The sequence below is a fragment of the Macadamia integrifolia genome, chromosome 4 (genome assembly GCF_013358625.1).
Source record: "Macadamia integrifolia cultivar HAES 741 chromosome 4, SCU_Mint_v3, whole genome shotgun sequence".
Lineage (NCBI taxonomy): Eukaryota > Viridiplantae > Streptophyta > Magnoliopsida > Proteales > Proteaceae > Macadamia > Macadamia integrifolia.
Genome location: NC_056560.1, coordinates 18,711,752 through 18,724,629, shown reverse-complemented (window position 1 = coordinate 18,724,629; position 12,878 = coordinate 18,711,752). Strand labels below are relative to the sequence as shown.

Genomic DNA, 12,878 nt, shown 5'->3' with positions numbered 1-12,878 from the left:
ACGGAGGTACATGCTGATGTTCGTCGTCGCATCACTGCTAGCAATGACGGATACCAAGCAACTGCCAATCGACATCGTCGCTACGTGGAATTTCAACCTGGTGATATGGTAATGGTTCGAATTCCACCTAAAAGGTTTCCTTCTGGTACAGTGCACAAGCTCCATCCTCGGAACATGGGTCCCTACAAGGTCATGAAGCGCATTGGCACTAATGCTTACATGCTAGAGCTATCTCCTACTCTAAAGATCAATAATGTCTTCAATGTAGCTGATCTGACAATATATTTGGGGCACCATTCTGATGACGGTGACACTGAACACACCCTCAAACTTCCTCAATTTACAAACCCTAAAGATGATGTCATCGAAGATGTTCTCGACAACAAGTTCACCACGATTCGTAGGGGCAAAGGGTACTACTCCTTCCTCATCAAATGGAACGGTCGACCACGAGAAGATTGTACTTAGATCCATGCCAATGACTTTCAACGCCTTGACACGGACCTCTACGAGCACTATATGTCCCTTACCCATTCATCGGAGTTGAATGATTCTAAGAAAGGGGGAGCTGATGTAGATGCACATTATGAAAGGAAATATGAGAGGAAGAAGGGTCCAGCCTTAGTCCACATGAGTGGCTAGGGTCTAGCCAAGAAGCCAGCCGAACCCCTACTTGGTCCACCTGAGTGGCTAAGTACAAATAAGGGCTAATTGGGCCCATCGGCTAGGGGAATAATTAGTAGTTGTTTTAATTAATTAGCGGGCCATTGGGCCCATCGAGTTGAGTAAGTGGTATGTCGAGTCCAAATTGTCTTAGGACTCTATTTGTTTTCTACATAGGTTTATTATTCCTAGTCTAATTTTGAATTCTTAGTTGTAGTAAGAGTGTCTAGTCCTATTGGGATACTAAATCCTAGTAGTAGTTTGATTGCTATTCTGCCCTCTATAAATAGAAGAGCCTATGTATTCATAATTTGATATTTGAATAAAGGAAATTGCAGTCATTATGTTAGAACAACTGGGATAGTTGTGGGTGAGAAGCTCTGGCCGAGACAGGCACTCCTCCCCACATTCCCTTACCTCTCATCTTATTTTCTGCAGTTAAAATTCTGTTTCTGTTCACTGATTACAGCAGCTATTAATCGCAGAGAATTCAGACCTGTCCTTGTAAGAGATCATCAAGAACTACCTATTCTTGAACCAATCGATCTCTTCTTTTGGCCAACTCTAAGGTCTGATCTGCAAGGCTTTTTAAGGACTTGTTCAACTCTTCAAGAGGGCCACTCGATCTCTGTTGGGAAGCCATCAGCCGCTGTTCACTTATGGTTTTTCTGCAGTTCTTGATTTTCTCTCTCCTAGGTCAGAAATCAAAAACCTTCATAACTCCATAACCAGCCGTCAGAAGCTCTTCATATTTTGGAAGTTTTTGTACCCTTGGTTGGCCCTACAATCGATCAAATTTGCAGCTCAATTGGAGCCCTACAGGCCTAGCCGCACCTCTCTCTCTCCAGCTCTATAGCAGTCTTTCTCTCTCCTATCGGGGTTGGGTTTTTGGCTGTTTTTGCTCCTGTATGGGTATTGTATCCTTGGAGGTTTATTTGATGGTTTTATTTCTTTGTTTCCTGCTCCTATTTGTATTGTTTGAAGTTATAAACTGCTGGGGTAGTTTCTTGTAATCTACTCCTGCATTACCCCAAGGGGGGAGAAACAGAATAGACAGTAAGCTAAGAAAAGCAGCAAGGCCCCATCAAGAGATGGGGAAAGCAGGTTGCAAGAGGGAGAGGGCAGACCCTAGGACACAACAGTGAGTATGTTCCCCAACAAGGGAGCATGGCAAGCTTAGAACTGTCAAAATAGATGGTGTTCCAAATCTTATCAAAGGAACGGGAGTTGAAAGTTCATCCTCGAAGATTGCATTCAAACCAGATATGGTTGATGGAGGCATCAAAAGCAAGCTTACCAGCTATATCACAAATAGAGTTCCCAACAAAAGTCATGTTCACCCAAATCCACTCTCTCTAAAGTGGAAGGATTCTTCTCCTGGCGGGCCAACAGCTTCTGGACTCTCTTCCAAACAGTGGAGGAGTAGGTTAAGAAGAGGTGGTCATCATCTTCAGTGCCATTCTAGCAAAAAAAACAAGAGGGAAAGACCTGAATGTGCCGGTAGATGAGGAAGGACTGAGTGGGGAGGCAGTAAGCGCGAGCCAAACTGTGAAGTTGTGACAAGGAATATGCCTTAGAACCAACCAATCTTGTGCCAAGGAAATAAGAGACCTCCCACAACCTGACCAAATCCCAAGTTGAGGAGCAGCTGAAGAGAACTATAGATGGAGGAACCCAAATGTTTCTACCACCTCTACCATGAGGCCCAGGGGAAAGGGCGGCAAGGCAGCCCAAATGACAGATAGAGGGGGGATGATGGGGGGCCCAAACACCATTGTAGATAATGGTAGCAACTGCGGACTCCTTACTCAAACTAGAAGAATAAACTGCTCTAGCACGAACACCTGAGAAGAGAACACCCAAGGGATGCCAGTCATCAAACCAAAGCAAGGTAGATGTGTCATCCTCAATGCTGGATGAGATGGCCCCAAGAGCCAGAATCGTAACTTGCAAAATCTTGCACGAAACCCAAGAAGCATCTGGAGCGGCGGCAACAGTCTGGAAAGGACTTTTCATAAAGAGTGGAGTAGATCCAAGAGACCCATATGCTATCTTTCTTAGAAACAAGTTTCAAGATCAGCTTGAGAATTCTAGCAGAGTTAACCTCATTGATCCTTCTCAAACCAAGGCCCCCTCATGCTTTGGGAGGCAAATTGTAGCCCACTGGATTAAGTGAAGAAGCCTGGCAAACTTAACTCCTTTCCAAACAAAAGTGTACTAGAGACTCCACTACCTTGATAGTAGACTTGGCTGCCCAAAACTATAGATTTTCATCGTACTTTGAGGGATAGAAGTACTCTTAGTTGGCCACACCTAACCAAATTTGGGTTATCTAAACCCTATATTAGGGATTATCTATGGTCTTTACCTGCTGGTTGTGAGCCCTATGATCCTGTTGTGGGTAGGAATAGGATTCTAAAATATAATGATGTTAAATTGAATCCATCAGTGATGAAAAGGGTAATCCAGGGAAAGGATTAAAGTATCGGTATCGGTCACCATATCGCCAACTTGCTAAAAGAAAATGAATAAAATAAAATCAAAGACATTCTTCCTAAATAAAGAAATTCCTAAAATCCTACTAGACCCCAAAATAGTATGGATCTGGTTCATATTTGTCCGGATACCCAGATGAGTATGGACTGCTCCACGGGTGATGCAGTGGGGCGATGGAAGGGATCTCTTTGATTTGGGAATTTTCCTATTTACTTTCCTTTTTGGTTTAGAAATTAGTTTGATATTTTTTTAATTTAGATTTGATTTTTATTTTAGTTGCTATTTAGGTTTAGTTTCCATTTTTAATTAGCTTCCAAAATTATGTCATTATTTTCTTTAAATAGCCTTGTAATGGAGAAGAACTCAGTTTTTAGATTGAATGAACTTGATTAAGGATTTTTTGTTTGGGTTGTCAACCATGGCTGCCCGTGGGTGATTCCCTCTTCTTCCCTTTCTGAATTTTCTAATCTCCTCTTTCATTCTCCTTCTTCCTCTTCAATTTCTTCCCCTATTTCTTCCTTTTCATTATTATTGCTGATTTTTTTTGTCAATACTCTATTCTGGGCGATACCTTCCAGAACCGAATAACTCATTACTGAAGCTTGGTTTTCCATCAACTGACCCTAAGGTTTGGGTCAGGAGTAGCATTCTCAAAGGTGATCAAAAACCCTAGCATTCCTTCCCACCAGCCAGCCTTTGTTGTGAGCATCAAGACCAAGTTCAGATCGGGTTCCCTATTACCGCCAGATCTGACTTGCAGTGACAATACAGCTCCTTTTACTTCTTGTTTGAAGTGTTTATTTGTCGGAGTCAAGAGACCTTAAGGCTGGCGGCCTTCGTTTAGAAGTTCAGGTCAAACCAAGCCCTATCAAAGGAGTCCTATCGATCGGAAGTTTTTTTATCTGTTCCGCTGGTTTCTGGTTCTCACGACAACAAGAAGAAGAAACAGGTTTTTTTTTTATTATTTTAAAAGAGTTTTTCCCTGTTATTACAATTAAGCCCTTGTTCCCCAAAGTTATATTCTATTACCCCTTTTCCCTTTAGTAAAACTCAAAATAAGCCCTTGTATTAAAGTTTTTAGTTCTAGAACTACCCCAGCTGCCATATAATTATTTCTAAGGCCCTACTTGTTTCTGAAAATTACAAGAATACACTTCAACCTTTAAATTGAGATATTTTATCATTCTTGTGGGCCATAAATGATCCGATTTCAGTCCTTGGAATCCAGTTCCGCATCAAGTGGTATCAGAGCAAATTTCCTGCACTTCTCTAACCATGACAGGTAACGTTACCAATGCTAAGTTAAACAAATTGTATCGTGAGGTACTTGAAAACCAACAGAAAACTAATGCTAGAATTGAGAAGAATGAGGCCAAATATGACAAGTTCATGGACGACACTCACGAGACCCTCGCTAAGATTTTTGCCTTTATGCAAAAGTATGAAACACGAGTCGATTAAGGACCATCTACACCACCTCCTCAGTTTAATGCCCTACGGATTGAAGATACACCTCACCAAGTGCAACGTGATCCAGTTGTTCCCCAAGATGTTACCCAGCAATGTTCTGACAAAGATTATGGCATCAAAGTTGAGGTTCCAGAGTTCAGTGGTGAAAAGGGACCTAAGGAATTTCTTGACTGGCTTACCAAAGTTGAGATGATTTTTGCATATAAGTCTCTTCCAGACGTGAAGTGTGAACTCATCCTCACTAAGTTTATGGCGTATGCTTGTTCATGGTGAGATGATGTACTGCATGCAAGGTTTGTCAGACGACTTGGACCCATTACCAATTGGGAGGTCATGAAGCAGATCTTGATTGAAAATTGTTCATCTTAATTATGAAAAGGTAATGTTCCATAAATTGCTTAACTTGCAACAAGGTAACAAGGATGTGGATTCCTACACCCTTGAGTTCCACAAGTTGTCTTCAAGTTGTCGACTTCAAGAAATAGACCAGCAACGGGTGATGCGATATATCAATGGGTTAAGTACTGAGATTCAACTTGAGTTGGCTAACACTGATTTCAGGTCTATTGATGTGATAGCGGCTCATGACAAGACAGCTGAAGAGAAGTCCATTTATTGGAAGGGTATGCTCAAGACTTCTTCAGTTTATAGACCACCACGTATGGAGGAAAAGAAGCCTGAAGCTCGCAGAGTTGAAAATAAAATGTTAAGAGTTCAATAAGGATAGCGTTGGGGTGAAGAATATCATATGCCATAGTTGTGACGAGATGGGTCACTATTCCAACAAGTGTCCCAACAGGACTAGTTCTGTGAACGTAGCAGAGAAGAAGCCGACAGAGAAGAGTGAAGATGAATCTCATTTATATCCTTATCCCCTTGAGGACGATGCTATTGTCGATGATGATGATGAAGATGAGGATGTAGAAGCTCATTCAGTTAGCCTTTCATCATTTTCGAATAGACTAGTTGATAAGGCTCCTCTCTTCAGACAAAAGGGTACTCTCCTGCACAGCTCCGACCCTACTGATGTTCATACAGTTGTTGATACTGGGGGCAGAAGCAAATTTTATATCTACTGAATTTGTTCGAGCACACAACCCTCCACAGAAGCAGCTTTTCAAGAAGATTCACATGCAAGGTTTTGGACCCACAACTCGAGAAGAGGCCACTGCAATTGTTCGTGTACACTTACAGTTTGGGCCGTTACAGCACCATATCCCCTGCTTGGTCACCCCATTGGCCCACTGCGACATTCTTCTAGGGTGACCTTGGCAGCAACATGCAGGCATTCTCTACGATGGCACACGGAACACCATCAAGGTGAAGCAAGGATGTCATATGTACTTAATAAGGCAACATGCATTATCAGACATGCCACGTCGTCAACCGACTCCTGCTCCAGTGACACGTCAACCTCCTCTTTCTCCTCTTTGTGTTATGTTCCCATCTTCTGCTTCGAGATACATGCCACCTCATCAGCGAGCAGCTTACAAGGGTATCTTGGGAGCACGACCTAACTCAACAGAGTCGAGTTCTTTTAAGACTAGGAGAGCTGATGCAGTTGGGCGATGGAAGGGATCTCTTTGATTTGGGAATTTTTCTATTTACTTTCCTTTTTGGTTTAGAAATTAGCTTGATATTATTTTAATTTAGATTTATTTTTTTTAGTTGCTATTTAGGTTTAATTTCCATTTTTAATTAGCTTCCAAAATTATGTCATTATTTTCTTTAAATAGCCTTGTAATGGAGAAGAACTCAGTTTTTAGATTGAATGAACTTGATTAAGGATTTTTTGTTTGGGTTGTCAACCATGGCTGCCCGTGGGTGATTCCCTCTTCTTCCCTTTCTGAATTTTCTAATCTCCTCTTTCATTCTCCTTCTTCCTCTTCAATTTCTTCCCCTATTTCTTTCTTTTCATTATTATTGCTGATTTTTTTGTCAATACTCTGTTCTGGGCGATACCTTCCAGAACTGAAGAACTCGTTACTGAAGCTTGGTTTTCCACCGACTAACCCTGAGGTTTGGGTCGGGAGTAGCATTCTCAAAGGCGATCAGAACCCCTAGCATTCCTTCCCACCAGCCAGCCTCAGTTGTGAGCTTCAAGACCAAGTTTAGATCCGGTTCCCTATTACCGCCAGATCTGAGTTGCAGGGACAATACAGCTCCTCTTACTTCTTGTTTGAAGTGTTTATTTGTCGGAGCCAAGAGACCTTAAGGATGGCAGCCTTCACTTCGAAGTTCAGGTCAAACCAAGCCCTATCGAAGGAGTCCTATCGATCGGAAGTTTTTTTTTCTATTTCGTTGGTTTCTGCTTCTCACGACAAGAAGAAGAAGAAACAGGTTTTTTCTTTATTTTAAAAGAGTTTTTCCCTGTTATTACAATTAAGCTCTTGTTCCCCAAAGTTATATTCCATTACCCCTTTTCTCTTTGGTAAAACTCAGAATAAGCCCTTGTATTAAAGTTTGTAGTTCTAGAACTACCCCAGCTGTCATATAATTATTTCTAAGACCCTACTTGTTTATGAAAATTACAAGAATACCCTTCAACCTTTAAATTGAGATATTTTATCATTCTTGTGGGCCCTAAGATATTCGATTTCAGTCCTTGGAATCCGGTTCTGCATCAACGGGTGCATATTTGCATCATGATTTTTACCTGATAATATAGAGAATACATCTACATCATCCCATCCAAACTATCAACCACACTGGCTTCCTCAGATGCTTTATCTACATCTTTCTTCTTCAAGTCTGCCTTCTTCAGACAACCTCTCTTCAAATGACCTTCCTTCTTACAATAATAACATGAAACATTTGTCTTTCCCCCTTTTGATTGTGATCAACTCATCCCAAATCCCTTCTAATTTAACTTTCTTCTTTCCTACTCCTGTCACCTCCAAAGAGACTTTCTCCTTGAGATTTTGTTTTGCTGGCTTCTTCCTTGTTTCATTGGACATAAGGGCAGTCGTGCCTTCATCCGTCTCAAGGGTCTCCTTCCCATACAAGAAACTTCCTTTGTTGGCATTTGTATATGCTTCATGGTGGTGGTGAAACTACTAATGCTACTGTTGCTTCTTCTACGGGTGCTTCAGGTAAACTAAGTCAACTGAAACTCCAACCGGGACTCAAACTGAAGAATAATGGCAGCCCAAAATAAGTGGCAGGCATGGATTGTGAGAGATGGAAACTGGAGTCAAGTACCGAAGTTGCTCCCTAATCAATAAGCCTACAAGGGAGTCCGCCATCCAGATGAATCGGTATGGTCTCTACGAGCCTTGTCCAGTCTCTCTAGTCCCCAGAAAGTCACCATAGGGGTAGATAAGATTGAGTATGAAATCGTGGATACACAAGCCCTGATCCACTCACACCATGACGAGGTGAAACCAAACTGCTGCAGCATCCTCAATATTTCAGAAGATATCAATTTTTATATCTCTTCCTTCTTCCCCGGTTAGCTTTTAGCAGTAGTGAAAGGAAATTGTTAGCTGACAGGGAGACAGAAGAGAGGTAGTTTAAAGCAGAAAGTAGAAAGCCGAGCGGAGGGATGGAAGGAGGATGGAAGGTTTAATCTACGAGCCACTTGCACTGAACTGCCCCATTTACTAGTAAGGGCCAACTTGACTTGCCTACCGACCGAGACAGGACTAAAGCGTCACGTAGGCCCTAAAGCACTCTCTCTCCCCAACCCTCTCTCAAAAACTTTTAAAGGTCCGAAGGATACTTAAAGGTTCCGAAGGACTAATATGCAAGCGGTAGTTCGGTATCAACTGTCTCATCTGGTCAATCTCATCCCGCACAAGGAGCAAGCTACCTGTACCCGGAAGAGAAAGAGTGATTTGATCTCTCTATAGACCGAGTGCCTTCTCCCTTCGCCCGGAAGGAAAGCACTGACTTGAACTACTTTGACCACTGCGCTTGCCCAAAAGCGAAAGCAAATCCAAACTATTTACTTAAAAAAAAGCGGTGTTTTTGCTCTAAGCCCGCATCTTCAGCTTCTATTGGAGTGGCAGCGGATCCAATCCATTCGAAGGGGGAGCAGAGCAGTAGGCAGGCAAAGCAAGGGAAGAGATATGGATTGAACCGGAAGCAATGCCCTTCGGAGCGACTATTGGAAGTTTCTGATCTCTTTTTCTTGTATTCTCTTCCTTGGGAAACACACCTCCCACATCATCTGTCTCAACGGAAATGTTTGATGCTTCTTGGGGCTTCTTTGGCGACCGTGAAGTCACCGGATGAATTGCCGAGTAGATAGATCAGATCTGGACGCTGCTGTTGCTCCACGACGATACGGACTCGACCCGCTCCTACCCACACCGGGGCACCATAGCATGTCAGGAATAAGGGGGGACATACTGGACGTAACCACTCCCTCGGTTGGGGGCTGTGCCGCCCTGCCTTTCGATCGATACACAGTTGAGGAGGCCGATCACGAACGCTACAGGTGTGGGAGCGATCCTGGTCAGGGAATGCTAAGATAGCGCCTCGCATATGGGTAGCAAGAGGGCGCTTATGCTCCAACGGTGGGGCCTTTTGGGGAAGGGCCCAGCCCAATAGGGACAGCACACCCCCCACTTCAAGCGCACCTCTGTATCGACTGAATCACGAATTTGGTCTAGTCGGTGGAACCGGTGAACCATGCGAGCTGGTTAGATGCGTGGGGCAAAGGGCTCGTAGTACCCCCTTTTCTTGATCCAGCCCTTTCTTCGCTTCGGTAGTGAATCACCTACTAAAAATAGGGGCAGGCCTGCACGCCCCTACTTTTATAGTAAAGCAGGCAGGCGGTGGATTCTTTCAACCTCGGCTTGCAAGTTTGCTTGCGATCTGATTCAACATATTGAAATGTTCTAACAGGTCCGCACCTTCCTCCATCTATAAAATTACAATTGTTTCTTCACAAACAAATTGTTCATTAGGGAGTTCGTCATATAGATGCTTTTAAGTTTCGCTCATACCTCTGATGCAGATTCTAGATCCACCACATACTGTAGAGCATCATCTTAAAGACTCAACCAGATAACGTTCACCACCTTCTCCATCTCTTCCCAATCTTCATAACTCACCTTTTCAGGTTTCACCCACTTCCCCAACATAGTTTTCGTCAAACCCTGTTGTATCAGAAGATCCTTCATACTTTGCCGCTCGAGGGTAAAGTTATTTCTCCCATTGAGCCGCTTAATGTCATACTTGACGCTCAATCCCTTCGCCTCCATCGTGATAACAAACCCCAAAAAAGCCAGAAACTTGAAGGCTCTATTGCCCGTTTGCATAAACACAACACCAAAATGATGTAAAAAAGAATGGGAAAACAAGAACAAACAATCACACAATGAACACATATTTACATGGTTCGACCAAATTTGTCTATGTCTACTATGAGATGAGATTCTACTTCACTATTAATTGAGAATAGTGTTACAACACTCGTTCTTACACCTATCTCATATTGCTTATAGAAAGAAACCATGCTACAAATATATAGCAAAACTCTATATAGAAAATTTACTGAAATACCCATATAGCCTTAGAAGCCCCAAAGAAATCGGCCAACTTTTGCCGTAGATGGAACTCGAGACATCGTACCCCCAAAACTAACTTTACCCCCACTATATGGGCTTATAAATTAGGCCCATTACAATGAAACCCAAAAAAATAGAAGGCCCAACCTTTAATATATCTATCTAATGGTCAATTTCAGCCCATAGAACTGCCACTAACACCTTATGTGCCTCCCAAGCTTGTGCATAGGCCTCCATACAGTGATACGGGATAAATATCGCAATTGCATCACTAAAACTCTTTTTTTATTAAACTTCCAAAGATAGAAATCCCATCACAGCCTACTGATAAATTGATCATAACTTCCCAAAACAGCAAGGACTGTCAAATCTTGGTCTCATAGGACAGGAGGCTGAAAAAGCTTTTAAATGACACCAAAACCACCCCAAATGTACTAGTTTTTACCTCCAAAAGTAGACCTAAGGTTATGACTCAACAGCATTCGAAGAAACTGTTTAAACTCAACATTATTTGAAACTAGACATGCACTTGTGTTTATCAAGGATAAAATTCTAGAAAGACGAATGGCTAGAAAGGAGTAAATTGCCTACATTAATGAAGGTGTCATGGTGAATCAGTATTTTCATATGGCAAATCGGGCAGCAGTCTGAAATGATTGAAATTCATAGTTCCAAATGAATCATGATTACAAAGGAATGGATGAGTTAGACACCTTGCCGCAAAGCATATATGACCAAACCATCAAATCTAAAGGTGAAGAACTGAAGATAGCAGAATCTGGAAGGATAAGCAGAAGTTATAAAAACAAAGCAAATTACAAACATTTAGGAATGTGGGGGAAAAGAAAAAGGAGATCATCAGCCGATGTACATTCTCGAAGTGAGAAAACATCTGTGACCCAGTTGACTCACCAATTCATCTTCTCTCTATTAAGCATGGTTATTTGTTTTAAAAAGATCATAAGATTGCATCTCCTTTATATTCTTTATTCTCCTTTCTCTTTGTTCATTTCCTAGTTTTGTTTCTACAATGTTTCACATAAATCTCAAAACCTCAGAAGGCGCAATGCAAGTATAAAGGAGCAAAATATACATTTAGAAATCTGAGAAATAACAATATCATACATTGGCATGTCGTTATACTCTCAGGATGAGGAAAAACCTTTCAACCCACATTCGATCCAGGTTTAAAAGTTACCAATATTCTTGCCTCCATGAAGCACGTATTATCATATTATGATTTGATGATGGAGATTTTAAGACTGCATCTCGGGACTTCAATGTTTTTCACAAATCCTTACCATCTACAGACTCCAAACTCCCCTGCATCCCCAATTATCTTCTCTCTGTTCTCATTTCCTGAGATTGTTACTGGAATGTTCATCTAAATCTAAACCCTATACAGGTGCAAAGTGAACTATGTTTCGTCTATAATTCTTTGAATGCAACGTAGACGGTGTTCCACTAACATCATATCAATTACAACTTCAAAATTTGCAACATAGGAGGAAATAACCCAAATAAAAGAACAGTTTCACATTTCGAACCATGGCATTCGATACCCGAATCAAACGAAATTGAGTATTCCAGATCAATAAAATTTGTATATAAGATAGCCCTAAGAGGAGATATGTGAGAGGCAAGTAGTAGTCATACACACAAGCACAGAAGCGAACACACACAGAGAAAGGGGATGAGATGCGCTAACCCGGGGATCTTATCGATCTCAAATTCAACCCCGTCTCGGGCCAAAACAAAGATCTCGTTCACAAAAGGAACCGGCATCCCGTTTGGGAAGAGTTGGGGATTTACAGCCATGAGTGATCGATCTGCAGCACCAAAATTGGTGAGACTTTCTTTGGAACGAACCCCCTGCCCTCGGTCGAGCTATACAGAACAAAGATATCAAATTTTAATAACGCCTCACTTCATCAGACATTCGGATCCTACGAGAGGTTGGCATTGGGGTTTTCATCCTTCTCGAATTCTCGAGATGGGTCTACCCAGTCTCCAGGTCCCCAACCCGACCCCACCCCCAAAAGAAAATGGAGTTGGGAGTTTGGAATTGGGACACGTCCAAGGAAAGCGAAATGACCGCCCCCGCCCACGAAAAGCAGAATGTCCTGAGTTTTTTTGTCTTTTTCTTAAAAAAGAAAATAATCTATTAAAAAAGAAAGAAAAATAAATAAAATAGTGAGAAAATAATAAAAAAGTATATATGTTTGGGCACCATTAGAAGAGAATAAAAGGGGAAAAAAAAGTTTTTTTTGTATCTTCACATGTTTTCTTGTGTTTTCTGCAAGATTTTTTTTTTTTTAACAAAAATAAACTTCACAATTCCTATAGGGAATTTTGAAATTTGAAAGTTAAATATTCTCTTGGATCACCACATGACAAGCAAAAAACGAAATTCTTAAAATTTTTTTCTTTTGTTTTCTCCTCTTGGCTGCCAAACACAACCTTGGTAATGTGGGTGGAAGAAATTTGGACGTACTTTAGAGATGCCAAGTTGTCATTAGAGGAGGTAAGGGCAATTTTTTTTTCTTTTTTTTTTTCTCTTTTTTTTGTAATGTAGATCTTTACTAAGATGGGGCATGTGTACAGAGCCGAGATAGCCAGGGAATGGAGTGTGACTAAGTTGTCTCACACGTGATGGACAGAGCCTTTCTATGCAAGGGCATCAGCAATAGTGTTTATAACCTTTGAATGTAACTGAATGAAACAGATTCAAAT

The 12,878-nt window shown here is 41.6% G+C and overlaps 1 protein-coding gene across 1 annotated transcript in view; it reads right to left on the bottom strand.

Moving 5' to 3' along the window:
* Positions 1 to 12,195, bottom strand: part of LOC122076528 (UPF0664 stress-induced protein C29B12.11c) — a 35,838-nt gene extending 23,643 nt beyond the window's left edge. The window contains exon 1 of the mRNA XM_042641862.1: positions 11,854 to 12,195. Within this exon, the coding sequence (XP_042497796.1) occupies positions 11,854 to 11,963 (110 nt within the window). The 5' untranslated portion in view covers positions 11,964 to 12,195. The remainder of the gene's footprint in view (positions 1 to 11,853) is intronic.
* Positions 12,196 to 12,878: the final 683 nt, after the last annotated feature.